Source organism: Plecotus auritus (assembly GCF_963455305.1).
Source record: "Plecotus auritus genome assembly, chromosome: 7".
Classification (NCBI taxonomy): domain Eukaryota; kingdom Metazoa; phylum Chordata; class Mammalia; order Chiroptera; family Vespertilionidae; genus Plecotus; species Plecotus auritus.
The window spans coordinates 34729475-34757346 of record NC_137774.1 but is presented as its reverse complement, the minus strand read 5'-3'; the positions used below and the strand labels follow the sequence as shown (position 1 = coordinate 34757346).

The 27872-nt window shown below is 57.2% G+C and overlaps 2 protein-coding genes across 7 annotated transcripts; one reads left to right on the top strand and one right to left on the bottom strand.

Moving 5' to 3' along the window:
- Positions 1 to 2372: 2372 nt before the first annotated feature.
- Positions 2373 to 10137, top strand: CORO6 (coronin 6). Of its 5 annotated transcripts, none has more exons than XM_080681953.1 (12): positions 2373 to 2598; positions 3794 to 4054; positions 5443 to 5565; positions 6013 to 6142; positions 6237 to 6418; positions 7007 to 7126; positions 7496 to 7615; positions 8053 to 8157; positions 8243 to 8388; positions 8739 to 8796; positions 8929 to 9159; positions 9276 to 10137. In XM_080681953.1, exons 2-12 carry the CDS (start codon positions 3857 to 3859, stop codon positions 9396 to 9398), a joined length of 1536 nt encoding a protein of 511 aa, XP_080538079.1. In that variant the 5' UTR covers positions 2373 to 2598; positions 3794 to 3856; the 3' UTR covers positions 9399 to 10137. The 5 variants fall into 5 exon arrangements, with proteins under 5 accessions (XP_080538079.1, XP_080538078.1, XP_080538082.1 ...); XM_080681952.1 differs by having other exon boundaries at positions 7007 to 7320; positions 7414 to 7615; XM_080681956.1 differs by lacking the exon at positions 7496 to 7615 and having other exon boundaries at positions 9279 to 10137.
- Positions 10138 to 10417: 280 nt separating this feature from the next.
- On the bottom strand, positions 10418 to 25969 carry ANKRD13B (ankyrin repeat domain 13B). 2 transcript variants are annotated; one of them, XM_080681950.1, is made up of 15 exons: positions 25706 to 25969; positions 17093 to 17228; positions 16864 to 16988; positions 16734 to 16779; positions 15980 to 16123; positions 15703 to 15892; positions 15559 to 15625; positions 14411 to 14492; positions 13586 to 13650; positions 13228 to 13358; positions 12937 to 13094; positions 12658 to 12810; positions 12399 to 12562; positions 12245 to 12321; positions 10418 to 11802 (listed from the first exon to the last, which is right to left on the bottom strand). In XM_080681950.1, the coding sequence occupies exons 1-15, from the start codon at positions 25817 to 25819 to the stop codon at positions 11541 to 11543; spliced, it is 1914 nt and encodes a 637-aa protein (XP_080538076.1). In that variant the 5' UTR covers positions 25820 to 25969; the 3' UTR covers positions 10418 to 11540. The 2 variants fall into 2 exon arrangements, with proteins under 2 accessions (XP_080538076.1, XP_080538077.1); XM_080681951.1 differs by having other exon boundaries at positions 10424 to 11763.
- Between the last annotated feature and the right edge of the window lie 1903 nt (positions 25970 to 27872).

The window sequence follows — 27872 nt, the reverse complement described above, 5'->3', positions numbered from 1 at the left end:
ATCCTGGCTCCTGTAACTGGTGAGCACCTCGAGCTCCCCTCCCCCGCTTTCCCAGATGATGGAACTGAAGGCAGGTTGAATTTGAAGGATTCCTGCTTCCTAGTCCCAGACCTTCCCTCTAGAATGGAGCACCTAGCTATTTAAAAAGGAGGAAAGGCCAGGGGGGAGGAAAGACGCCCTTTGAGAGTAAGAAGCAACGTGTCAAACTCCTTCTCTGCCAACAGGTGGTGCAGGGTTAGAAAGAACCTGGCCTAGCCCAGAAAGCTGCAAAAAATAGGGTGACAGCCAGGGCTGGAACTCCAGTTTTCTAATTAGTCCTGATGTCCTTTCCTCTCTGCCCACAAAGCAGTATCTGTCAGCATCAGCATTTGTGAGAGAAAGTGGCACTGTCCTTCAAGGAGAGGCAGAAATGCATGGTCTGAAAAACATGGACCTAGGCACCAGACCACTTGGGTAAGAAGCTCAGCATCATCAACTACCAGTTGAGTGATGGGTAAGCTACTTAATTCCTGTGCCTCCGTTTTCTCATTTGTAAAGTAGGGATATTAATAATACCATCTCAGAAGATGTTAGAATGGAATTATTATGTGTAAATCCCTTAGCACAGTGTCTAGCATGTAAGTGTGAGCTATTATTACTAGGGAGCAACTGAGTCATTAAGGACCTTTCTTCCTAATTTTGTGCCTGGAATCTTTAGGTAAACGGGAGACTCCTCATCTACCCTTACGATCCCCCATAACATGAATTATTTCTGGAGCACTTGTAACGGTTTGATTCTGTTCCCCTACAAGTCGCTGAGTACTTGAACTCGCCTGAGAAAGGAGCCTGTGAGGGCCTCCCAGGTTCCCACCATCTTCTCTCCCCTTTACCAGATGCTGCCCTCTGCCTTCTGGAAAACTGTTCCATTGATTCCCAGCTGTGCCAGAGAGTGGGAATAACTGGCCCCATGCCGCTGCCCTCCGGGGCTTTATGATCCAAAGAAACAGATCCAGCCCTAGCTGGTTTGGCTCAGTGGACAGAGCATCAGCCTGCGGACTGAAGGGTCCCAGGTTTGATTCTGGGGCACAAGCCTGGGTTGCGGGCTCGATCCCCAGTAGGAGGCATGCAGGAGGCAGCCAATCAATGATTCTCTCTCATCATTGATGTTTCTATCTCTCTCCCTCTCCGTTCCTCTCTGAAATAAATAAATTTTGTTTTTTTAAAGAAAGAAAGAAAGAAACAGATCCAGGCAGGGGGTGGGCGCTGGGTAGACTGCAGCTACAGGGACCAATTGTTATTCACTGACTATTTTGACCAGATTTCTTTTTATCTCCTTTTTACCTTGGTCAATACTCAGATCTCTGGGTTCTGAGAGGGTTGGGAAGCGGGGTCTTTCCTGGAACGGAGGCAGGCTCCAATTCAAAAATGGCCCAGAAGGCTTTAGAAGTCAGGCTGTGCGTCTAAAAATTGGCCAAAGTGGATTTAGCGGACTGCCGGTCAAGGGCACGTGCCTGGGTTGCAGGCTCCATCCCCTGCCTGGTCGACTGGTCAGTGTGTCTCTCTCACATGGATGTTTCTTCTCTCTGTGTGTCTCTCCCCCTCCCTTTTATTCGCTCTAAAAAATCATTGGAAAAATATCCTCCGATGAGGATTAAAAATACATACATACATACATACATACATACATACATACATAAATACATGCATACATACATACATACATACATAAGTAACTAAATAAATAATTTGGCTAAAGACCCGTTACAGCCGCTTCCCCTTGAACTGGCGTTCCCTGGGTGTCCAGGTGCATTCACTGAGCATCTTCCAGGACCAGAGCATCTTCAGGACCAGAGCATCTTCCAGGACCTCTCCAAAAGAGGGTCTGGAGGTGCAGTCCCGCGGCCTTGTTTCCCCCCCACCCCATCCCGGGCTAAATGGGGAGTGTGATTGCAGCGAGAATGAGGCACAAAGGCACCTGATCTTGCCAGGCCGCTGGCTCCATTGCCCCTCTCAGCGCCCATCACACCCGGTAGGAGCCGAGGGCGGGTAAGGAGTGCGCACACCCCACACCCTGCACACACCCCCACGATTACTTTTTTAAAAAATATTGTTATTTATTTTAGAGAGGAAAGGAAAGGGAGAGAGAGATAGAAACATCAATGATGGGAGAATCATTGGTTGGCTGCCTCCTGCACGCCCCACATTGGGGTGGATTGAGCCTGCAACCCGGGCATGTGCCCTTGGCTGGAATTGAACCTGGGACCCTTTAGTCCGCAGACCGACGCTCTATCCACTGAGCCAAAACGGTTACTTTTGACGCTTTTCTGAGGCCCCGGCACTCAACTTTCCCGCCGCGGGATGGGGCGGGGCACCTCTGGTCCCGCCCTCCGTCTGGGCTCCGCCTTCGCAGGTTGATGGCAGCAGCAGCTGGGACTGCAGTGGCGCCCGGACCCGGAGAGCCGCACGCAGCGGCTGGAGCGCGCAGCCCCACACCCGGGCCCCAGACACCGCGGACACCCGGAGCGGCAGTTCCCGCACCCTGACGCCTACCTTGGAGCCAGCGCCCCCCCAGCTCCCTCCGCAGAGGAGTCGCTGCATGAGCGCCCCTCGCAGGACCAGGTATCCCCGTTCCCTCTCCCCCCTCCCCCCCTCCCTGCCACCACCGCAGACTGCGGAGCAGGCAAGATCTCTGGAGGGGGCACAGGATTGCACCCCCTCCCCCCTGCCGCCAAAATCGTCCCGGGTGGGGCAGACTTGGTGTCTATATTTGGACGGGCAGCGGCTGGCGCCCAAAGGGTGCAGACACCTAGTCTCACAAGAACGCAGTGCTGGGGCAGGAGGCCCAAGGAGGGTTCGGGAAGTCCAGGCCTTGGGCCCCGGGCTGCAGAAGCAGCTTGAAGGGCACAGGGATGCCCGGGTGGTTAGGGGACAGGAGTCGGTGGCTGGGCTTTGGGGAAGAGTGTAGGGCAGGCCCCGGCTGGAGAAAAGGCACCTCAGCCTCCCCACTCCTGCAAATCTGGCCCTAGCCCTGGGGTGGAGCACCCCATCCCCAGAAGAGTTTAGGAGGAGTCAGGACTCAGAGGAGAAGCAGGACGGAAAGGATGGTAGGCAAAAGGCAGAAGGCGCCGGTTAGGGCCTTTGGGAGAAGCCAGTGCCCAGAGGAGGGGAAGGAAGAGGACCCACCTTACACTGTGTCCCCAAAACAACATGGAGGAGATTGATGAACCCAGTAGCAGGAAGGACTCGGGTTAGGTGACAGGAGGAACTTCTCCTTGGCAAATTTTTAGAAAATTACAAAACATCTGCCTGAACAATGCCAGAGATGAGGATCGTGGGGGCTGCAGGTCTAGCCCCACAGCTAGCTTTGAGCCAGGATCCAAGGGCCAAGGCCTCTGATTCTGGACAAGGTGCCTCGGGCAGATAAACCGATTCTGTGAAGAGATGCTCACCCAAGGCTGGCAGTGGGAGGGCAGCCTGGCTTTGAGGCTCCTCCCCAAACCACTTCAACTTCCAGAAAGCGTTTGGGCCCAGTGCCCCCTCAGTTTGGGTCTCTGAGAAGTCAGGCCCACCCAAATCCTAGCCCCTTGCATTAAGCCCCTCTTCATAGGTGGCAAAGAACTTTCTCATACTTTCATCACCTTGAAGAAAGCTCCCTGCTTCTAGGACCAGACTCTGAATTAATTTATACCCAACTCCTGGCCAGATAACCCTTTTCACTTGCTACCCTAACCCTACCCCCCCCCAACCCACACACACACACACACACACACACACACACACACACACGCATACTCTCTCTTCCTGCCTCCCACAGTTCACAGGACTAAGGACCGAAGGCGTTTCTGGGCACTGAGATCTTCCATCGCTGCCCCCAGCCATGAGCCGGCGCGTGGTTCGGCAGAGCAAGTTTCGCCATGTGTTTGGGCAGGCGGCAAAGGCTGACCAGGCCTACGAGGACATCCGTGTGTCCAAGGTCACATGGGACAGCTCCTTCTGCGCCGTCAACCCCAAATTCCTGGCCATTATTGTAGAGGCTGGAGGCGGAGGTGCCTTCATCGTCCTGCCTCTGGCCAAGGTGAGGGATGAGGAGAAGGAAGCTGGCGGAGGACACTGGCTGTGGCCCCGGGCACTCCTGGCAGCAGCCTCTGTTCTCACCTAGTTCCATTCCTCAGTCAGCAGGGCTTTTTGTTGGGTTGGCTGCTCCCTGTTCCCCAAGCCCTCACAGACCCATTAGGAGGCTCCTTTCCCCTCCCAAAGCAGCGGCATCACAGTGGCCTGTACCCACTCACAGCCCAGCACCCTCGTCCCAGCTGGGACCAGGAGGGGGTGATGGAGATAGTTGGGAAGCAGTGGAATCAGGGCCTGGGCAGATTCTCTTCCTATCTCTCCTAATGCCACACCCCCTCATATTTTGGGTGTGAGGATCTTTCTCCCTAGTCCAGGATAACCATTTGGCTAAATCACACCCCACAGCTTCACACTGAGGACAGAGTCAGGCTCTCCAGAGTCCCTGGCCACCTCCCCACTTTGGTTCTTACAGAGAGGTATATGAGAACAGAGGTCAGGGGGTCATGACACAGAAGCCCAGAGCCCTGCACCCTAACCCAGGTAATGATGACCACCTTTGCTGAGTAGCCTGAAGCCCCTCTACCATCTCCAGCCCCAGCCTGACCACCCCACGTATGACCTTGACCTGGATTCTGCCCCCTACACCTTGTTAGGGGAGGCTTCACAGGTGGCAGGAAGAGGCCTGACAATAGCCAATGACTCACTCCAGGACAATGCAGACACCATACAAGGACACCATCCCTAGGGCTCAAATTTCAGCTGGAGCCACCTCCCCCCCAACCCCCCCCCCCCCCAGTTACTACTGTCATTCCAATGCCACACAGCCACCCTTCTCCCCTACTGTCTGGGCCAATGCCAGCCCAGCAATGGCTTCAGAGCCCCTATGAACAGCCCATAAAGACCAAAAATAGATGGGTCCCAGCTCAGGTTGGAGCATAACAGGCACCAGGAATGCCTGCTGCTTGTGGTTCCAAAGTAAACCAGTGACAAGGTGGAAATCTGCCAAGGGTGTCAGGTGCTACACTATGTACTATCTCACCTTCACCTCTTCTGCCAGGGGCTTCCCATACACATCCCAGCTGGGGGAACAGGCTCTCCAAGTAGGCGTTTTGGAAGAGCACTGGACTAAGAGCTCAAATCTTGGCTCTACCAGTATCTTGTGTGTCCTTGGTTAAGTCACCTGACCTCTCTGTGTCTAAGTCCCTGCTATTAGATGACTTCAACTCTGTCTGCCTTCACTGAAGTGCAGGGAGTAGGCTGACTGGGACTGGAGGTGTAGAGAGGGGTCTGCAAAGAGAAAATGAATGAGAGAATTGAGATGTAAACAGGTCCACTGCCCGCCCCCCAAAATCACACAGGAGAGTGGCCCCATATCTCTCTCTCTGACCCCTCCAGACAGGACGAGTGGATAAGAACTACCCACTGGTCACTGGGCACACTGCCCCTGTGCTGGACATCGACTGGTGCCCACACAATGACAATGTCATCGCCAGTGCCTCAGATGACACCACCATCATGGTAGGAGCCAGTTGGAAGCCGCTGGGTGGTTGGGCAGGGGAAGCAGTCGGGGCTGCCTCACCTGTTCTAGAGAAGGTGGTAAGGGAGGTGCTGGGTCCCAGGGCCCTGTCCTACCCAGCTCCCAGGCTATTTTTAGCTACATGCCCACTCCCTCCCAGGATGCACTGCTTAGGACTAATAATAACCATGGCCAATTTGGGGGTGAAGAGTAGGGAGTTACTGCTCTGAAGTCTCCCTGCTGAGGTTATTAAGATCTCTGGAGAGCTGGCAGTGCCCCCTCCTGGCCCCCAGCCGCCTCTGACCCAGGCAGGCACCATTACATCTTGCCCTACATTTGACACCAGTAGGGTTGGAGGGACAGGGAGGGGAAGTAAGGGAGGAGGGGAAGTAAAGGAGGACAAAGTAGCTCCTCATCCTACCCACCCTCTGCCTTTTCCTCCTACCCAGGTGTGGCAGATTCCAGACTATACCCCTATGCGCAACATTACAGAGCCCATCATCACACTAGAAGGCCACTCCAAGCGTGTGGGCATCCTCTCCTGGCACCCCACTGCCCGGAATGTCCTGCTCAGTGCAGGTCTGGGGGCCTAGCAAGGGATCCCTACTGTAGATCTTGGAGGGAGGGTGGCAAAGGCAGAGCCCAGGTGATGGTGACTGGCCACTCTGGGCAGGTGGTGACAATGTGATCATCATCTGGAACGTGGGCACTGGGGAGGTGCTCCTGAGCCTGGACGATATGCACCCGGACATCATCCACAGCGTGTGCTGGAACAGCAATGGCAGCCTGCTGGCCACCACCTGCAAGGATAAGACCCTGCGCATTGTCGACCCCCGCAAGGGCCAGGTGGTGGCGGTGAGTGCCTGGCCTGGCCTCTCCCAGCCCCTACCCCAGGAACCAACTGTCAGGCCCCTGTACCTGAACTCCTCTGAGGCCCTGGTCCCAGCTCTCACCTCCCTGATCCCAACCGCAGAGGCCAGTGCTCCCACCCACCACCACCTCCCAGTGTCTGCAGCCACAGCTCCCTGCCCTAAGCCCTGAGCCTGGAATTCTCTGCCCCATTCCTCTTCCCTTCCCTCCCCTCCATCTCAGGAGCTCAGAGGAGACTGGGAGGAGTTGCAAACCATCCTCCCATTAGAACCTGCATGAAACCTGAGCTCCCGGACCCCTCTCCTCTCAGCCGGCACCCAGAGCCATCTTCCAGGGGCCAGGGCCTGACACTGGCTCAAGGCCCAGCCCTTTCCGCCCTAGTTGACCCGCTGGGCGGGGGAGAGGGGCAATCCTCGCGCGCTGCTGGTCTCACCTTGGTGCCCTGGGAGGGCGGTGGCTGGCACCTACCTCACCAGCCTCAGACTAACGCGGGGTGCGTGGGGCACGTGCATGTATGTCTGCGCCCAGTGCGCGCGGCCGGCGGGCCCTCTAACCCACTAACCCCGCGAGCAGGAGCGAGCCCGGCCTCACGAGGGCGCCCGCCCGATGCGGGCCGTCTTCACCGCAGACGGGAAGCTACTCAGCACCGGCTTCAGCAGGATGAGTGAGCGACAACTCGCGCTCTGGGACCCGGTAGGCCAGGCTGCGCCGGGTGCGTGCGCTCGCGACTTCGCTAGGTCAGCCCGGAGCGTGGCCGGCGCCCAAGAGGGCGCCTTCTGGAACAGCCTCGCCGCGTCCCCGGGAAACCAGCAGACATCCCCCTGCTCTAGGGATCAGCCTCGGAGAGCACTTAAGGGCTCATCATCTGCTGAGACGCACGCCTACAGGTCTCTCAAGGCCCAGACGCTCCCCAGGCCCGGAGACAGTTAGGGCCCCGGAAGCTGAGTACTTAGGCCCCTTTTTGTCTCCGCCCCCTTAAGTTTGCCAGCAGGTTGCTGGGCCCTCCAGGATCCCCAGGGCAGGCAGCTGGGTGACGCCTCTCCGTTTTCCCCCTGCCCCCAGGAGAGGTTTGCGGCCCACGAGGGGATGAGGCCCATGCGGGCCATCTTCACGCGCCAGGGTCATATCTTCACCACGGGCTTCACCCGCATGAGCCAGCGAGAGCTGGGCCTGTGGGACCCGGTAACGCAGCTGGAAGCGTGGGGTGTGTGCCCCGGGGACTGGCATCACGGGAGAGGGGCCAGGCGTCCCCCACCCGCAGGGCATGCCCACCTGGACAGGGCTGGGGGCTGCTGCCCTCTTTGCAGCGCCTACCATCCCACATCCACCCCTCAACCCAGTTTTGCTGCGTCGCCTGCAGGAGCCCACACTGGCGCCCCCAACTGGTGATGCCGAGTCCCTGGGGGTGGTTTGCGGTGATTGCATGCTGCGGAGAGAGGCCTGTGTGCAGGGGCCTGGGAGTGACGTGTCCGGGGCGGGGCCTGCCACTCGGTTCACCAGAACTGCGGTGGGAGCGCATGGGGTTTGGGCGGCAGGAAGCCTACCCGGGCTTCAGGGGATCCAGAAGCGGCACAGAAGCAGGCAGGACAGGGCTGGTCACACCTCCTATGCTCTGGCAGAACAACTTCGAGGAGCCAGTGGCACTGCAGGAGATGGACACGAGCAATGGGGTCCTCCTACCCTTCTACGATCCCGACTCCAGCATCGTCTACCTGTGTGGCAAGGTGCTCATGGCCGGGCGGGGAGAACGGGGCTGGCAGAGATGGGAGGCCCTGTTCGGGTGCGTCTCTGAACCAGCTGGCTTTGCAGGGCGACAGCAGCATTCGGTACTTTGAGATCACCGACGAGCCACCCTTCGTGCACTACCTGAACACGTTTGGCAGCAAGGAGCCCCAAAGGGGCATGGGTTTCATGCCCAAGCGGGGGCTGGATGTCAGCAAATGCGAGATCGCCCGGTCAGCAGCCTCCGCCCGTCCGCTTGCCCACCTGTGCTCACTTCCCGTGGGGAAGACACGGGGGCGTCCCCAATAGTGTGATCTTTGGGAAAGCGGGGGTGGGGGGTGTCAAACCAGCTTGTTTCCAGCGCCAGTCCCAGCTCTAACTAGCTTGACAGTCTCTGAACTTCAGTTTCCTCATCTGTAAGATGATGACCAACACCCTATCGGAGGTATTTCCCGCTGGACTAACAATGTGCTTAAAGTGTAATGCCTGGTAGGCGCTCCGCAAGCGTTGGCCTCTAACCCCTTCCCAGGTAGAAGTTAACGGGGTGGGAGCCTGCGGGGTGCTGAACCCCACTCCCTTATAGGTTCTACAAGTTGCACGAAAGGAAATGTGAACCCATCATCATGACGGTGCCCCGCAAGGTGAGGGGCCGGGAGTGGTGCTGGGCAGGGCCCCAAGGTGGAAGGGAGCGGAGCAGGCCCGGCACCTGCTAACCCTCGTCCCCCTGTTCCTCCCCCACCCCCCGCACTCCCACCCCCACCCCCACCCCGCAGTCAGACTTGTTCCAGGATGACCTATATCCAGATACGCCGGGACCCGAGCCGGCCCTAGAAGCGGACGAGTGGCTGTCGGGCCAGGACGCCGAGCCCGTGCTCATCTCGCTGAGGGATGGGTACGTCCCCCCCAAGCACCGCGAGCTCCGAGTCACCAAGCGCAACATCCTGGATGCGCGCCCGCCCTCTGGCCCCCGCCGCAGCCAGTCAGCCAGCGACGCCCCCTTATCGGTAAGATCCGGCCCGGCCCCCACCCAGACCCAGTCTACACGTTCGCTTCCCCGCCCCCGCCCCCACCCTCCCCCCTCTCCCGCTGACGCCTTCTCCTATCCTCCGCGCCCCCGCAGCAGAACACTCTAGAGACGCTGCTGGAGCAGATCAAGGCCCTGCGCGAGCAGGTGCAGGCCCAGGAGCAGCGCATCACGGCGCTGGAGAACATGCTGTGCGAGCTGGTGGACGGCACGGACTAGCGCCGCGCTCCGGACAGCTCCGAACCTGGAGGGTGAGGCCGGCCGGGCGCAAGGGCTCGGCCTGCCCAGGCTTTTGGTCTGTAACTTGGGACCCCGCCTCTGGGCTGGGTACGGGACTGGGAATGGAACTCCTTCCCTCGCGGGAAGCCTGGACAAATGGAGCCTCGCGGAAACAAGCATCCGTCTGACACCGCATCCGTCCGGCAGCCACGCTGCGTGCCTCCTCCAGGACTCGGCAGGAGCTGGCCTTGGGAGGTCCGGGGTGACGGGGGCTCAGCAACGGTGCTGCGCAGCAAGACGGCGTCCGCTGTGTCCCTCGCTCAGGGCAGAGGAAGTCCTTAGTTATTAGCAAGATGCTTGGGGATATTGGGGAACTTGGGCTTGACCTCAAAGGGGTGGCGATTCGATAGGTGTTCCTAGACTAGCAGGGGAAAATGACAGGCCTGTTCCCTCTAATCAAGCCACATGACTCCACCCACATGAGTGGTAAACCGGACAGATGCCACCCCAGTTCTACAGACAGATACAACCCGTTTGCTGTAGAGCTGGATCCGCTGGCTACACCCAGCAGAGGGCTCTCTTCCTTCCTACCCACAGGGGAGGGCGAGCAAAACTCGCCTGAGGAAGCAGGTTCACCCCCCTCTGCCCACCTCACACACACTGCCCCCAGCCCTCTGTGTGGCCTTGGCTCTAGGAGGAAAACAAGTCATACTGAATGAAATCTTTTACTAAGTGTTCAGTCTGTGCCTCCTGCATGGGGGGGGGGGGGGGGGGGGGGGGGGGGGGGTGTGTGTGTGTGTGTGTGTGTGTGTGTGTGTGTGTGTGTGTGTGTGTGTGTGTATAGAAGGAGCCTCCCAGCCTCTACACATGCTATCCCCAGGCTCCCCGAGACCCTGACAAATGAGCTCAGGATCCACCAGGCATCCTCTACCCTCAGGGCCTCCCTACACTGAGGTTCAGAAGGGACCCCAGGCCGCAGGCGGGCGTTCCTCCCCAGTGAAGGCAGATAGGAAAAGCCTCAGGTTTGAAGCCTCTTTAATTTGTGCCTCAGAATCAGTCTGGTGCCCCTGGCGTCAGGGAGGGGGTAAGAGGAACCGTTTCTCTTTGTTCTTTCCTTCCATCCCTTTTGTGTCCCTTCTGAACCTCCCGGCTGAGCCAGGAAGGCCAGTCAGAGAGAACCTAGGCAAGGGTGTGCCATGGGCCCCTGCCCCTGGCAGGGTCTGTGCTTCTCTTGGTGGGTGGGATGGGGCAGGGGAGAGCCGGGGGTTAGCACCATTGGATGAAGGGTTTTAGAATCAGCCCCTGGGTGGGGGCAAGTGGGACGCACAACCACAAGGGCTAGCAGCAGCTGGTGGGAAGGGGTGGTGGTGGTGCCAGGGCCTTGGGCAACCCCTCTGTATCCAGTCTAGTGTAGGGTCTAGAGCTTGCCCCCAGCCCAATATGTCCCCCATTTGACAAAACATCATGAGGGAGCCAGGCTTGCCCAGGTTTGGGGGGCCACCTTGGGCACCCTCCCTGATTACAAAAAATTGTCTTGGGGAAGGAGTCTCCAACCTCTGGCCGCCCAAATTGAAGCTGGGACCACCCTGAGACCTGGGAGGGGTGTGAGGGCTGGGGGAGCTGGGCACCCCGCTAAGTGCACTTGACGCTGAAATGCTGGAGTGGGGGAGGGGCTGGGCCCTAGACGTGCTGGTTTGCAGTCTGGAACAAAGCAGCAACACAGCACTTGGGGAGCTCAGCTGCCCCCAGGGGTGAAGAGCAGAAATGCAAAGGCTTCACAGGCAGTGTCCTGGGGTGGGTTAGTGAGCAGGAAGTAGGGCCAGCCAGGAGGAGCAGGGATGGGGACAGTGCTCCTCTGAGGACTGGTCTCCCGCTCAGGACCGCCTGGCTCTGCCCTTGGACAGGGGAGAGGGCTGAGGGTCAGTTACAGCAAAGAAGGGGACCGGGCCGAGCCAGCTGCCTCCTGGCCTGGCCAGGAAAGGTACCCCGTGACCATGCCGACCCCCTCCTGGTCTGGTGCCTGGTGCATCCCTACGCCCCCAAGGCGGTGGCTCTGGTCTCCAGCCACAGCGCCTGTGCACGGGCCAGGGAATCTCACTCCGGTGGGGCTCACGTGGAGTGGCCGAAGGCCGGACAGTGGCACTACTGCTCCGTCAGTGAGAGCCTCAGGATTCGCTCCAGTTCCTCCTCCTCCTGGCGCGCCCGTCGCCGCCGCTCCTCCTGCTCCTGTGCAGACAGCTCCATGGCCAGCCGCAGCTGCTCGTCATAGCTCCGGAACACGTGGCTGCCCGGGCCAGGGCTGGGCCGAGGGCTGGGCACCGCTGTGGGGGTGGCGGGCTGGTGCTGTGGGGTGGGCGGGTTGCTCCTGGGGGCAAGGACGACACATCCAGGGCTCCGGGCGCAACTGCGGGTGAGCGGGGCAGGAGCCTGTGTGGAGGCCCCAGGACCGAGCAGTCCTGCCGCCCTCAGTCCTGCTCACCTCCCTGGCTCCCACCGGGTGTGGCAGATCCCAGTCCCTACAAAGCCCATCCTCCCAGGGGCAGCAGCCAGCGCTTGTGGGCATCTTCTAGAACCCTGGCCCCAACATCTGGCCTGGTGAGGGTCTGGAGGCCATGAGGCCTGGCCCCACACCGGCCACTTTAGGAGTACTGCTCACCCACCCCCAGAGTCAGGAAAGGGTATGGTAGAAACCATCTTGATTCCAGAGGTCCCTGGTGAGGTACCACAGTTCCTCTGGGCCAGCAGGGGCTGTTCAGTGAGCAGTGTCCTCACCCACTGTGGGTGTGAGGTCTTGGGGTGTTTTGTGCACAGGGGGTGGGCATCTCCAAATCCTGGTGGACACTGACCTGTCCTGTCGGCGACCCTCGCAGGACATGGGGTGAGTGCCCGGCTTGCTGTTGGTTAGCGCTTCCCAGATAGTGACCTGGAGGGAGAGGGTGGGGGCCGGTTGGCTATAGCGGCACCGCAGTCAGGTGGCCCCGTGCGTCCCAGGGGACGAACCTGGTCATACTCACTGCCTGCCTCAAGCAGGCTCTGCTGGATGGCAAACTGCAGAAGGTCGTCGTCATCGTCATGGGTCGCTGCCTCCCGCTGGCCACCCAGCACGCTGTAGCCTCGTGGGGCCTCAAACAAGGTGGGAGAGATCTCGCATCCACGGCAGGAGGCTGAGGGCAGGCTGAGGTCAGAGTGGCTCCCCAGGGAGGGGAAGAGGGCTCGGAGAGGGGGCTGGGCGAGCGAGCTCAGAGGGGGCAGGGCTCACTTGTGGAACTGGAGCTACTGACACTGGAGGAGTCGCTGCCAGGGGAAGGGGTCTCGCTGCTGGGGCTGCCTCGCACCGAAGGCACGGGCTCGTCGCAGCCATTGAGGTTCCCGAAGGTGATGCGGGCGTTGAGGATGTGGAAGATCGGGATTTCTGAGGATGAGGAAACCATCAGGTGCCACCACCCACCCCCTCACACCGTAGACCCCCACTCTCCCTCATCTAAACCCACCCCAGCCCCACAACAGCAGGCACGGGGAAGTGGGACTGGGGGCTCACCAATCTTGACAGGGAAGCCAGGAGGCAGGCGCAGGGTAATGAAATCCCGGAGCTTGGCAAAAAGCGCGTTGCTAACAGCCATGAGGTCGATGATGGGAGCTACCTGCTCACACAGGGACAGGGGATGCTCCTCACAAAGCCACAGCTTGGCCTTGAACCTGCCCCCCCAGGACCCCAAGGGGTGAGGGACATTGTAGAAGTGATGCTCCCAGAACCTTCTGGAGCCCCTGCCCCTCCTCCCCCGCCATCCTGCCATGCCCACCCCTCCCTAGTACCAGCAGGGGGCCTCACTTCTGTGTCTTGGTGGTCAGTTCCATGGGGCGGCCCATGTCACGGTTGCCAAGCTCAAAGTTGGGGTTGAAGTACTCTTCTGCGGTGATGGCAGTGGGGTTGGCTCGGCTCAGAGTCTGGGTGATCAGGGTCTGTACCGCATGGGGAGGGGCCCATGAGCCCTTCTCAGCCTCTGATGCCAGGCCAGCCATTTGTATTACAGGCCCAGAGCCATCCCCACTGTCACTGTGGCGCTGGCATGGTCTTGGGCATCGTGGAAAAGAGGTCCTCACAGGCATGCTAAGCAGGGCACCTTCCAGGCCTTCTCCTGAGCCACATCCATACCTTTCCACCAAGGGCACCCCTGGCCCACACTCACCCCATTTTGGGGGCCGCCATGCTGCTCAGCAATTCCCAGGAAGGACTGCAGCGGTGTCTTGCAACCTATAAAAAATGTGGCATCTTGGAGGACATTGCAGCCCTCGGAAGTAACAGCACCCAAGTCCGAGGCAGGAGGATGATTCCTGGGGGCGGGGCGGCTGCTTATCCACACCAACATCCGGGCACCTTCATCTGAAGGGGCTGAGGACGCCAGGGGCGGGGCCAGGACCACTATTTCTAAAGCTGGCATAAAAAGTAGGCCTTGGGCTCAGAGTGAACTGCCAGTGTCACTCTCCAAGTTGATGACACTGGACACAAATACCTGCTTTTGGTGAACAGTATTGGAATATACATGTGTATGTATGTTTTCTTTCAGGCACTTCCATATTCATTTGTTCTCCTGTGAGGTAGGAATTGTGTCTCTCTGCTTTAGACACAATAATGATGCCCAGAAAATCAGGTGTAGTATCAAGAGGCACAGAGAATCACTGGCAGGGCCCCTGACTTTCTGCCTAGGGTGTGTCTCACTAGGCTAGGAGGGCCAACAAAGAGCAGACATGACACTTCTCTCCCTTCCCAAACCCAGTGCAGACACTAGTCATCGATCCCTTCCCCATGGAGCCCAACCAAATGTTGCCTTGGAATCATCTTGGCAGCACGCTAGGCAGCCACTACCAACCATGAGGATTTGGCCCTTGAGTTGGAACCTATTTGCCTGAATAGACTATCCTGGCTTTTGCAAGGATGTCAGAGGGAATGCTGATCGAGGTGTTCACGTGGAAGCTGCTTCCTCACAGCCCCCCACATGCCTCCGCCTCATTACCTTTGACCTTGCCCTTGTGCTGTTCTGAAAGATGCTCTGTCCGTGTCCGGGTGATGAGTTCCACATTGGATGCCCCATATACCTGGGGAAAGATGAAGAAAGGGCTCAAAGACAGCTCTGGTATCCCTATTCCTGGATCCCAAGGACTTTCTGAACTCTTCCTGCAAGGAAGGGTCTGGGGCAGGAGATAGGGGAGCTGTTTACTCCTATCTCCAGGCCTTTGAGCAAGTAAATCTATGACATCATTAATTCATTCTCTTATTCATTCAGCAAACATTTTGTGAGGAGTCTTTATGTGCTGGGCACTGAGGCGGGCATCAGGGATACCGTGGTGAACAAGCACAGCCAGACATGATCCCAGCCCTCTTGAGGCTTCATAGTTAAGTTGAAGAGACAAGAAAATGGACAGTTCCAGTGTGATGGGGACATGCCTTAGTGTGGGGAGCACAGGGCTGAGGGGACAAAACGCAGAGACTCTGACCAGCCTACGGAACCCAGGAGACTCCCAGGAGGAAAACACAAGCTCTGCAGCACCTGCCAGTCCCTTCGCTCAGCGGTGGCACCATGTGGCCCTGGTAGGTGCTGTGGGGGTCCCAGAGGGACCGACACAGTCTTCTTAAGGGTATAGGCCTGGCTTTGGGCTTAGGTGGCCAGGGTCTGAACCTCAGCTGTCACTTACAGTTATGCGACCTTGTACAGGTCATTTAACCACCCGAGCCTCCTTTTCCTCCTCATAAAACGGGCCGACATCCTACTTCATGGAGTTATTGTGAAGATTACTGCACCGTGGAAAGGGTTCAATAAACATCTGTAAAATGGGATTAATAGCAGTACCAACTAGAAAGGGTTGTTATGAGGATTAAATGAGTACACGTGTGTGTATTGTGATATGTACACCTGTATGTGTGTGTACATGTGTATATATACCATGTATATAAAATGTCAGAACGGTGCCTTGAACATGAGTATAATAAGTGCTCAATAAGCCCTGACCATTCTCATCAGTTGCCTCTTACTCTAGTGCCCTTCCCTCAATGCTGCACGGCTTCTGCACCCCCAAGGCTGAGAGAAGGTGTCAGGAAACCCTGGCCCAGCTCCCTGTAGGCAAGAGTGTGGCGGGGCCTGGCACCAGGAAGCTATGGCCTCACCTTGGCTTCATACCCATTCACCATTTCAGTCTTCTCGCTGCGCCAGCCCAGGATGCCCGTCTTGTTCCTGAGGGATCAGAGTGGTCCAGGTGAGGAGGCACCCCACCAGGCTGGCTCCAGGCCATCGAGGCCATGTCCACTCACCTCTCAAAGGAGATGTTCTTGGTGTCAAGCTGCGTGGTGACAACAGGTGCAGTGAGCCGGCTCAGCACCTGCTCCTCCGTGGGCTGAGCAGCAGCCAGCAGCAGCTCGCGGTCCTGCCCGGCCAGCGCCAGCGTCTCCGTGTATACTACCCGGCGGTCATGGTCAATCTCCATGACCACAGCACTGGTATCTGCCAGCATAGAACAGCACAGAGGTAAGGGGCAGCATGGAGCTGCCTCCAGCCTCCCCACCCTGCCCCACCTCCTGCCTGCCTGACCTTGGCCCCTGAAGACGAAGCTGCGGTTCCCTCGCTGCCACGTCATATGGTCAAAGCCCAGGAGTGTAGTGTCTACCCGCAGGTTCTGCCCGCTCTTCCACACTCTGTAGGTGTCACTAGGGCAGATCTTGGACACCAGGGGCACTAGGTGGAAGGGAAGGTCAGAGATGGCTTCGATTTGCCGGACCCGCCCAACTAGGGCCACCTCAGGGCATGGGGGTCAGGTGTGGCCAGGAAAGGATAAGGGAACTGGTAGGAGATAAACTGCTCCCCCCAGGCTCCCCACACAAACGTAAACCACAGCCACTCAGATATGAGCAATCTGAGGTCGGAGACAGGCATGTGTCAGCCACCACCCAGTCCCTAATATCTACCATCTGTTCATTCATTCATCCATCCTTCACCCAGTCTTCCAACAAATATTTATTAAACACCTACTGTGTGCCAGGCACTATTCCAGTCACTGAGGATACAACATTGAACAAGACAGGACCCCTGCCTTCTTGGAGCTTACCTTCCAGCAAGGAGTGACAGGTAACAAATAAATGAGCAACTCATTGCAAAGAGAAGGAGATAATAATAACGGGATTGAGACAGTGTCTGAGGCAGTGCGCAAAGGCCTGGCTGGTGGCACTGAGCTGAGAACCCAAAGATGAGGAGCTCCAGTAAGAGCTATGGGAAGAGCGTGGTCGGCGGGGGTGCAGCAAGTGCAAAAGCCCTGAGGTCCAGAGAGACCCGCATCAGCCCCTCTTACCCCAGCTAGTGAATTCCCACTTCATCTCCACGTAGAAGTCCTGGGCCTGGAGGACGAAAAGAGAGTGGGGAAGTCTGTGCTACAGACAGGGCTCCAGGCCTTCAGTGGGAAGGCTGAGAGGCTGCCTCACCTTGCGTAGCTTCTCCAGGAGCACGGGGATGCCCGCCAGCCGCTTCACCACCCGCTGGTAGTCCCGGTACCGCAGCACCAGCTGTACCAGCTCCAGGTCCCGGGTACTCACAGCCTCCTGAAGCACTGGGGGAGGGGGAGGCAGAGGCAGAGGCAGTGTCACAGGGCAGGTGAGGATATGATGCTGCGGAAACCCTGGCTGGGGGGCTGGGGTCGGCAGGGGTGCCCACCTGTCCAGCCGCTGCGATTCTCCCTGCCCACATCTGCACCATGTGCCAGGAGCACACGGGCACACTCGAGGTGCCCCAGTGTGGTGGCCAGGTGCAGGGGAGTCCGCCCACGGGGATCCAGTTGCTCGATGTCCACCTGGAGAAGGAGGTGAAGATGAAGCCCTGGTCACTTCCGAAGCAGTCCCTCTGAACCCAGAAGCCTCTAAGAAGGCGGCAACCACCTTGCCACCCGCCTTGTGCATCTCACAAAGCAATGGGAAAGACAGACGCAATTAGCTGGGGCCAGGAGAGTGGAGAGGGGCTTGCGAGACAGGACAGGAAGTAACTCTGAGAAAGGGAGGGCCTTCCTCCTTTCCTGTCCACCTAGGTCCCCTGACTAGGTCCGCTCCTCCACGGCCCAGTGGGCTGCCTATGGAGAGTAAGCCTGGGGCTGACAGGTGGTCTAGAGAGGCTGCTGGCCAAGGAGGGCCGCCGAGACAGGACATACCCTAGGGGCCCAAGACCACCTCAGGAAGGGCCACCCATTTAGATCTTTGACGTTGTCACTGAGATTTAGCAAACAGTTGCAGTAATACATTATAGGAACGAAAGAATATGTTCATGGTACAACTTCAAACCCATGTCCAGTGCCTGTGGGATACTATGTATTATCCTTTTTTAAAACATATTTTTATTGATTTCAGAGAGAAAGGGAGAGAGAGATAGAAACATCAATGATGAGAGAGAATATTTGATTGGCCGCCTCCTCCATGCCCCCTACTGGAGATCGAGCCCACAACTCAGAAGGGCATGTGCCCTTGACTGGAATCGAACCCAGGACCCTTGAGTGCACAAGCCAACACTCTATCCACTGAGCCAAACCGGCTAGGGCTGTATTATCATTTTATAAACCCTATTACTGTTTATGAATAGCACAGTTATACTGCACACACATATAGGTGTATATATCACACAGACATATATACACGTGTGCTCATTTAATCCTCATAACAACCCTTTCTAGTTGGTACTGCTATTAATCCCATTTTACAGATGTTTACTGAACCCTTTCCACAGTTCAATAATCTTCACAACAACTCCATGAAGTAGGATGTCGGCCCGTTTTATGAGGAGGAAAAGGAGGCTCGGGTGGTTAAATGACCTGTACAAGGTCGCATAACTGTAAGTGACAGCTGAGGTTCAGACCCTGGCCACCTAAGCCCAAAGCCAGGCCTATACCCTTAAGAAGACTGTGTCGGTCCCTCTGGGACCCCCACAGCACCCACCAGGGCCACATGGTGCCACCGCTGAGCGAAGGGACTGGCAGGTGCTGCAGAGCTTGTGTTTTCCTCCTGGGAGTCTCCTGGGTTCTGTAGGCTGGTCAGAGTCTCCGTGCTTTGTCCCCTCAGCCCTGTGCTCCCCACACTAAGGCATGTCCCCATCACACTGGAACTGTCCATTTTCTTATCTCTTCAACTTAATTAACTGTGAGTCTCAGTGGGTTGAATGGTGGTGCCCCCCCCCCAAAAAAAAAAAAATGTCTACATCCTAATCCCCCATAACCTTTGAATGTGACATTTTCAGCAAAAGGGTCTTTGCAGATATATGTGTTAAGGATCTCAAGATGAAGTCAGCCTGGCTTCTCCAGGTGGGCCCTAAATCCAGTCATGTGTCTTTATAAGACACACAGAGGAACTACACACGGAGAGGAGACGTTCCATGTGAAGACGGAGGCAGAGACGGGAGATACGCAGCCGCCAGCCAAGGGATGCTTAGAGTTACCAGAGCTGGAAGAGGAGGAATTCTCGTCTAGAGTCTTTGGAGGGAGTGCGGTCCTGCTGACACCTTCAGTTTGAATTTTCCACCTCCATAATTATGAGGAAATAAATTTTTTTAAAGATTTTTAAAATTGATTTTTAGAGCGAGAAGAAGGGGGAGAGAGAAACACCGATGTGAGAACAAAGCACGCCCCTACCAGGGATGGAGCCTGCACGCTGGGCATGGGCCCTGACCAGGAATTGAACCAGCAACCTTTCAGTGCATGGGACGATGCCCAACAGTGCCACACCAGCCAAGGTAAGAATAAATTTTTGTCTTAACTCATCCACTTTGTGATAATTTGTTGTGGAAATTAATACAATGATAAATCCACAGAATCAAAAAATGCAATGAATCCCAAGAAAAATATACCAAAAAGGGGGGCAGGGGAGAAAACTACACGAAGGTCCATCAAAATCAAATGCTTAAAATGGGTCATAAAAAGGGAAATCTTAAAAGCATTTTGAAAAATGAGACACACTATGTGTGAAAGAACAAACATAGGAAACATTACATATTTCTCATGAGAAACCATGCAAGCTGGAAGACAATAACAATGACTCTTTAAAGTGCTAGGGGGGGATGTCAAACTAGAATTCTATATCCTATAAAAAATATCCTTCAAAAATAAAGGGGAAATAAAGATTTTTCATAAACAAACAAAAGTTAAGAGAATTTGTCACCAGAAGACGTTCAAGAAATGTTAAAGAAAGTTATCCAGGTGGGAGGGAAATGATACAAGATGGAAACTTAGATCTAAGAAAGGAAGGGTGCCCCAAATGGTAAATTTGTGACTAAGTATAATAATGTCAATAAAATATTTAAAACCCACAAGAATAAAGAGATGTCAGCAGATGAGAAATTTTAACACATCTTTAGAGCACGGAAAGTGGCTGGGGCATTACTGACATGGGAGAGAGAGGGTACACCCCCAAGCACTCACAGAGGGAGCCTGGGTGAGGAGCAAGCCAGATCACCCCCTAGCACCCTTGAAAGGTATAGAACAGGCAGGGAGTGGGGACAGCAGATGTGGGAGTGAGGCTCAGAGGTAAATACAGGGGGCTGATTAAAATTCAGAACCCTTGGCCCCCTCTGCAATCTTATAATGCGGGGAGCTGCCCCTTCCTCTCCACAGGATGCCAGGGGGCTATTCTCTGTAGAAACAGGCTGAGATGCACTGGACTCAGGGACATTGGCCTGAGGATGAGGTCATGGGGCTGAAAACCAGTGAGGAGTGAGAGCCCAGGCCCATCCCTGCCTCAGGTCCCGACCCACTGGAAGCCAGATTGCCCCATCCCACCCCTAGCAGGAGAACAGAGAAACTGGAGACACAAAGGCCTCTGGGTACAGACATTTGGGAATCCTACAGTAAGCAGGCCCGCTTGCCACCAATCACCTGCCAGTAGCACCCATGCATCAGTAAGCTCCACAGCCCCATTCTTCTTTTTTTTTAAATTGATTTAAGAGAGAAACATGGATTTGTTGTTCCACTTATTTATGCATTCATTGGTTGTTTCTTGTATGTGCCCTGACCAGGGATCGAACCTGCAACCTTGGTGTATTGAGACGACGTTCTAACCAACTGTGCTACCAGGCCAGGATGCCCTATTCTTACTAGTAAATAAGCCCCCACAGGCAGGGATGACTGGACATTTGAGGAAAGCTGCCAACATAAAAGAGACCAAAATAGGCAAATGGATTTTTTAAAACCCAGAGGAAACACTGTCAATGCAGGAAACAGAAGAAAACTTTTTTGGAAGAAAACAGCAATTTACATCCTCAGAAAAATAGGAAAAGATCCTTGTATTCTTAGAACAGAACGGGACATCGTGACCTCCCATGACCTCTCCTCTTCCCGGCTTTCTTCAGGTCAGCCATTCCTGAACAGCTGCACCTGCCCCAGTTCTCCCATCACAGGAAACAGTGCCTCATTCACTCCCTTTCCAGGTTAAAGAACTTCCAAACTCTCTGTATCTCTTCCTTTTCTCTCACCTTTCATATCTAATCCATCGGCAAAACCTGACCTTATCGGCTCTCCCTTCAAAACAGGCCCAGGGTCTTCTCAGTTTCATCCCCTCAGGCTGCCACCCTGCCTTAGGCGTCCCATCTCTCACCAGGTGGCCTAGATGCCTCCTCATGGTCTCTTCACTCCTCTCCTGACTCCTTCCTTAGGTCCAGTCCCACATGGCCCAGCCAGAGCAGCTACCGCAATCCCTTGAAATGTCCCCCAGGTGCTTTAGTGGCCTCCCATCCAATAGCCCTGGACGTCTCCTTGAACTCATGTGCTCCCCGATTCTCCTCCAAACTCCACTCCCACACACTGGCCTTCCCTGCAACCATCTTCTCCAGGAGAGCCACCTCACTCAGGTCGCTGCTCAAATGTCACCTCCTCAGAAAGGCCTGCGCCGACAACCCATCTTCAGGCCTTCCTGTGGAGCTGCAGCTGAGCCATCTCACCAGCCCTGCCCCAGATGCTGCTGCTAACAAGGCCCTAAGGAGCTGGCAGGACACCCAGCCCAGCCCCAGAGCTCCAGAAGCTGCCTGCCACCTGCCCCCTCAGGTGCCTCAGTTCCAGGCTCCAGAGAGAGGCTGGCACTGCCTGCAGGGCAGGGGTGCCCCTCCTCACTCCCACTCCTCAAGAGATCTACCCACACCCTCCTCAGCGTCCCCATGGCACAGCTGTTTTCCAAGGGCCCTGCATATACCAAACCAAGCCCCAAAGAAGCTCCCCCCACCTGCTCAAAGCAGAGCCTACAGTGGAAGTGGCACCTTGCCCCGGCCCCAGGTGGGAGAATTCATTAATTTCCTCAGCAAAGCCCTGAAGCTATTTAATTGCTGGAATGAAAAGGTTTCCCATGAAACCCAACACCGGTGCTCCTCACCAAGAGAATGGAAATTCTGAAACCCAGCAGGCCTCAGCTGGAGTCAAACGCAGGGGTCTCTCCAGCTTAAGAGCCAGGGCTCCCTGGGAGGTCCCCACTCCTGAGAGGTCCTCCCTCAGGCACACACACGTGCACGTACCATAAGGATACACACTCATACTCCTGCCTCCACACTCACAGTATGTGTGTACCCAAAGTGTGCAAGCACATGCGAGCCAGCTGCCCTCTGGCTCTACAGGTGTCTACTCATGTGTAACACACGTGATGGCTGCCAGCATATTAGCACATGCACACCTCTCACATCCACACGCACTAGCAGGGTATATTTTCAAACTTGTTTAGCATTAGCAGAATCCTTCTGTTAGGTGAAATCTTACAAGGACACACCAAATGTAAAGACTAAGCACGGGTGCTGGAGAAGAAGGGAGATGGGTCCAGTGGGTGAGGCCTTGCCTGCTCAGTCTTTGTCTCTTTTCCCTGGCCCCCTCCCTCCTCCAGCCCCAGGGGGACAGCTGGGGTCTGGTGTGATCACTGCTTCTCAGTTCTCCCACCGGACCATGAGGTGAAGGGACAGGTATGTCTGAGTCACTCAAGGGGGAGGGAGGCAGGATGCTTCCTCAAGCTGGGTTCAGCAGGTGGGGGTGGTATCTGCTAACTCTCCCTTCACCCTGCCTCCTCCATCCTGTCCCACGCAGCCCCTCCCCTCAACCCAGACACATTGATTTTTGGTTTCTGGGGTTTGTGGCTCTCTCCCCTGAGCTTCCCAACTCACCAGCTGTGGTGATGGCCCACACCTGAACTGCTCACTTTGGGGAGTGGGGGGAGGGGTCATAGGTGCTCAGGAACACAATAGGTACCTTGGGTGGGGCAGCCTCTGTCTGAGCATCCAGGGGCCCCACAACCCCCCCTCTAGGTCAGAAGGATGAACTGGGGAAAGCAGGAAGGAAGACCGTGGTGGAGGCAGCCCCAGGAAGAAAGATGTTTCCCTAGAATCACAGTCTGGCCCTCTCCAGAGTGCCTGTTGCCAGGGGAGGAATCCTGCTTCCCTGGGCCCTCCCACAGGGAGCTATACACTCTAACCTCCCCCTCCCACCCAGGGAACACCAGAGACTTGTGACTCCAGAACCAGGGCCATGGCCAGCTGGCTGTGCCAACCTCAGGACTTTGCCAGCCAAGAGGGAACTGGCACACCCCAGCCCCCTCCCAACCTGGCAGGACATATGCAAAGCAGGAAACAGGGCACCCAGCAACCATGTACTGCTGGGTGCCAGCTAGCGGTGGTCATGGACCCTCCTTCCCTTCACCAAAAAACACCCGCTCAGCACCTCCCATCTCCCTACCACTTCCTGCTTCCAGCCCCCAAAAGAGTTGGGGGTGGGGACTGAGCAAAGCCCATGAACTTGCTCTGGAGCCTGCCATCCCATCCCCCTCTTCGGGCAGACAGCATTGCCAAGCCTGCCCACAGGAGGGCCTCTGCGGGGCTTCTTGGAGTGAAGAAGAGGCAGCTATGCCAGGTGACGACCAGGGAAACCCAGATGCTGTGCTAGAGGAATGCCTGGCTGTTTTCTGTGATTGTTTGTGCCAGGAGAACCAGAGGTCAGGAATTCCCAGCTGGAATACCAGGAGTCTATGGTGGTTTTATGATGTTGGGTGACTGCCCCCGGCCCACCCTCTGCAGGAAATGGTAGGTTGGGCACCTTCACCTCTCCCTGGGAGCCTGAGGCCATGGGGACTGAGCAGTGCACATGTGGACCCAAGTGTCATTCTGGGTCAGTCCTGAAGATAAGATACAGCCAGGGGCCTCTCCCTCCCAGACTGACTGGCACTCCCCTTCTTGCCATGCGCAGAGCCAAGGAGAGGACTGGCCTGATTCCCTTGTGGCTGAACAAGGGTTAACCTCAACCAGTGCCCTATATTCCCCCTGGCCTGGATCAGATCAAGTGGTGTCAATTTCCAGGAGACACTAACTCACCAGGGCAGTGGGGGTGGGGCAGTGGGAGAGTGGGGATGGGGTGAACCTGGTGCCTGGTTTCTGTGGCAGCCTGAGAGGAGGGAAAGAGAAACAGGCACAGGAGCCCCAAACCACCCCTGCCTACAGCAGGTCCCAGAGCTCACCTCCCCAGCCTCACCCCAGGAAGATGGCTGCTGGACCAAGGACCACCCCTCGGAGAGGCCTGGGTGAAAGAGCCTCTACTCCTGGGGCATTCTGCCTCTCTCCAGTCGCTGCAAGAAGACCATCCACCTCTCCAGCAAAGGAGTGTGACTGAGGCATTCTGGCGATGCAGCCACTAGCCTCTGTCTAACAACCCTTCAACCCACCATCCCTCAACCATCCCATCAGGAAGTTCCTCTCCGACCAGTCTTAAGTCCCTCCAGCTGTAACCTCTGTCAGAAACTTATCTTCTTTTGTCCTCAGGGGACAGAAGCAGAGGAGAGTCAGAAGAGACTGGACAGTCTGTGCCTCAGCACCCTGCACATCACACTGCACTTCCCCGTTCACACTCCCATCACCGGAACGGAGTCTCCTTGAGAGCAGGGCTGTTCATCTTTGTTCCCCAGGACCTACCACTCTGACCTCACTTTCTTTACCAGGCCCCTATGGCTGAAAACCACTTCCTTGATGATGGACAAATAGAGGCACGGACTGAGGAGCAAGTTCCAGCATCCTTGTGTAAGCGGAGGTAAAATGGAAGTGGACACCCCAACCAGCCCAGACACTTGGAGGCTCAGGTCACCCCAACATTTCCTGGGACGGCTACACAGAGATGATACTGTGCTGGCCTGGGGGCTCAGTGGTGGGCTTCGGAGACACACTTTGACCTTTACCTGTTTCACTGTCTGGTGATGCCCTCCTCTTCCCTTGGGAAGCAGACAGCTGTTCAGACTGACTCAGGAAGTGACCCTCAAAGGGGGCAACTCCTGAGCAAACCACTCCCAGCCCATGGCCCCAGGACTCAGCCAAGTCTGCAGGCCTCAACCGGAGGCAACCCAGGGCAGGCGGGGCCCAGCTCTGGCTCCTGCTTCTCCACTGCGGAGGGTGACTGCCATGCCAGGAGTGCCTACCTGTGGCCTGGGGGGCCAAGGGTGGAGTTGGGAACCACGTGTGACCTGTGCCTGCCTGCCTCCTGAAGAATGACCAGGAGACCCCACATTCTTGGAAGCCACTGTCCAGCAAAAGCTGGCTGACCCATCTGTTCTCACTGACTTGCAAGAACCAGGGAGCCTGCTGTGTGTGCAGAACCTCAGATCATTCCTGTGGCCAGTGGCTCCCAGCTTCCTCAGAACCTAGAAGCCAGGCCCCAGCACCAAAGGGCAGGAGAGCGCCTTTCAGCACTGGGACAAGGCCCTCAGGGCTTCCCCAAAAGGGTCTCTCTTTCTCCACTCCCCCCATTACCAAGCCGGTTCTGGGGTCTGAGGGATCCAGGGGCTCTGCCCAGCCCGAGAAAAGATAAGCACTCACCGTGAGGGCAGAGGGCACTGGGTGGGGCTGGGATGCCAGGGAGTGTCACACAGCCTATTCTCTGATCCTGGATTTATGCCTCGCCCCCCTCCCCCGCCAGGCCTTGCCCACCTCCGCACACTCCCCCGGGAGGTATCTGAGTGGGGCGGATTCTCCCACCACATGGAACACAGACTGAGCCCGCAGACCTCCCCGAAGCCCTCACTGCCTCGGCGAAGGAGGGGCACAGTGTCCCCCACCCCAGTCTGAGAAGGTCTGGGACACGTGTGGGGCGCCCGTCCCCGGCGGAGGGGAGCGGGCGAGGGGCTGCACCCATCACTCTCTCCCGGTCAGCGAGCACAAACGCCGCGGCTTGAACAAAGAAGCGCTGCAAACTCGCCGGGGAGGCGGGACAGCACGCGCCGCGCCCCCTCCCCACGCCGGGCGGGCGTGCCCAGCCGTGGGGTCCCTGCTGCGCTCCGACGGCGCGCTTACCTGGCCCGCGCGGACCTCTTTCTCCAGCTCGCGGTGGCGGTTGTGCCACACCAGGTAGTGCAGCGGGTACTTGCCCTCGGGCCCCTTCCTGGCGAAGGCGTTGGCGGGGATCATCGCCTGCTCCTCATGCCGGGGCCGCGGCGCCCGGCCCGGGAGGAGGGACGGCGCCGGAGCCGGGGCGTGGGGCCGCGGGGCGGGGGGCCGGCGCTGCCTGCTCGCGAGGCTGCGGCTCGGGCATGTGCGAGCGGCGCCGGCGGGCGGAGGCGGCGCGCCGGGCGCGAGGCGAGCGGCGCGGGCCGCGGGCGTCCTCGCGAGGCAACGGCGGCGGCGGGGGGCGGCGCGGAGAGGCCCCCACCCGCCCGGAGAGGGAGAGGGAGCGGGCTCTCGTGGCGCGGACTCGCGCCTTGTCTCCCACACCCCCGCACACAAAGACGCCGCTTGGCTGAGGGAGCAGGCTCCCGTAGCGGGCGCGGGGGCGCACAGGGCGCGGGGCCCCGGGGACGCCGCCGCCGCCGCCGGGACGCGCGCCCACAGCCCCCGGCTTCCCGCAGCCGCATAGCCCGGCCCTCTGCCGGAGCGGCTGGCGAGGGATGCGGGGATGCAGGGGAGAAGGGAGGGGGACCTGGGTGCTCCAGACAAGGCTAGTTATAGCTCGGCCCCGCGGCATTATGGGGCTTGTAGTCCACCTTGTGGAACTGGGGGTGGCGAGTGGCCGGGGAGTGTCCCTCACTGTCTCCCCCTCATCCCATGAAAGCGTGGGGAAGGAGCAGGCCTGGCCGAAAGGGAGGCCGCGTCCTGACGCAACCCCACCCACTGGCATTTTGCCTTTTGATGGGGAGGAAAGGGGATACAGGCCTCGCTTCAGCATTGGGGCGGGGGTGGGGCGTGGAAAGGTGTGTTCTTCAGGATTGAGTTTGGATCCCAGTAGAACGTGAGAAAGGATCCAGATTCTCTGAAGAGTGACTGGTTGGGACTCCCGATAAGATAAGGGGCTTTGGTACCAACAGTCGTTGGAGCAATCAGGGGTCTGGCGCCTGAATTATTATATAGGAGTCTTCCCTGACATTTTATAATATTAAACTCCATGTTCCACACTTGACATTGGAAAGAGAATGTCCAGTCAGACTGCGAGGACAGCCCCCCACCCCCATACACTGTCCTCTGCAAGGACCAGAGTGGGGCTGGGCAGAGAAAGCAGCAGGTGGCAGCTCCCCACCTCCACCCGTGTGGTCCCCTCAGGAGAGAAAGTGACTGATTCCAGAGACGGTCACCTTCCTAAATAATCCCAGGGCAGAGCGGTCTTGCCAGAAGGGTCCTGCAAATGCTGTGGTAAAAGTGGACTTGGCCTCTGTGGCCACCTATCGCAAGGGCGGGAAGAACCTAGAGGCTTGGTCCAGTCCTTGGAGGGCAGAGGGACTGGGATGTTTGAGACTTGAGTTAGAATTCCTCCTTACCAATTGCCTGACCTTAAGCAAACTGCTTAAATAGTCTGGTTTCTCAGACCACTCACCTCTAAAATAAGACTGGAAACTACCTCCTGGGGTGAGCTAAAGGGAGTATCTGCCCTGGAAAGGGCGCATCCCTCTCCCAACCAGGCGGACTGAGACATGTGGCCGGGACCAGGCATAATGCCTTGGTGAGGCCACCTTAGAACCAGACGGGAATAAGGAATTCCACACCAGCCCTACTTAGAACAATCCAAGAAGTGTTCCTGTGGGAGGTGCTAGCGAAAGCTTGCAAACTCTCCGCGCCTCTCTCAGGTTACTTTGTGTGGTCTTCTCTCCTACCTCCACACCCTGCGGTGCCAGGCCCGGGAGGGCGGGGAAGGATGAGGGATGAGTGGACAGCCTCGCCCCTTTCTCCAGCCTGGGAGCAGCCAGCTGGTGTCTCTGGCAGCCGGGGACCACTGCCCACCTCTACCACGAGGGGTCAGCAGAGTGTCATGACTGCAGCCCGAGTTGAGGAGGGGGCTGGAGAGGGGGAGGGACCGCTAGGAGTGGCCGGGAGAATGCCTGTACGTTTCCTTATTAAATTCTTTTTAGAACCTTGTGTGTGATTTCTCTTTAACTGTTCTTCTTCCTGAGGTGACGACATCTCCAAAAGGAAATCCTGAAGCCTTTTTATTCCTAGCCCCAGGCCCAGGGCTGTGGCGGGGCTGGGGGCTTCC

Coding starts and splice junctions, on each gene's coding strand:
- CORO6 (XM_080681952.1), top strand. CDS start 3,857: ATGAGCCGGCGCGTGGTTCGGCAGAGCAAGTTTCGCCATGTGTTTGGG. Junction 8,158..8,242: donor TCGTCTACCTGTGTGGCAAG/GTGCTCATGGCC, acceptor CTGGCTTTGCAG/GGCGACAGCAGCATTCGGTA. Junction 9,160..9,275: donor CCAGCGACGCCCCCTTATCG/GTAAGATCCGGC, acceptor GCGCCCCCGCAG/CAGAACACTCTAGAGACGCT.
- ANKRD13B (XM_080681950.1), bottom strand. CDS start 25,819: ATGATCCCCGCCAACGCCTTCGCCAGGAAGGGGCCCGAGGGCAAGTAC. Junction 17,229..25,705: donor AAGAGGTCCGCGCGGGCCAG/GTAAGCGCGCCG, acceptor CTCCTTCTCCAG/GTGGACATCGAGCAACTGGA. Junction 15,626..15,702: donor AAGAACATCTCCTTTGAGAG/GTGAGTGGACAT, acceptor CTGATCCCTCAG/GAACAAGACGGGCATCCTGG.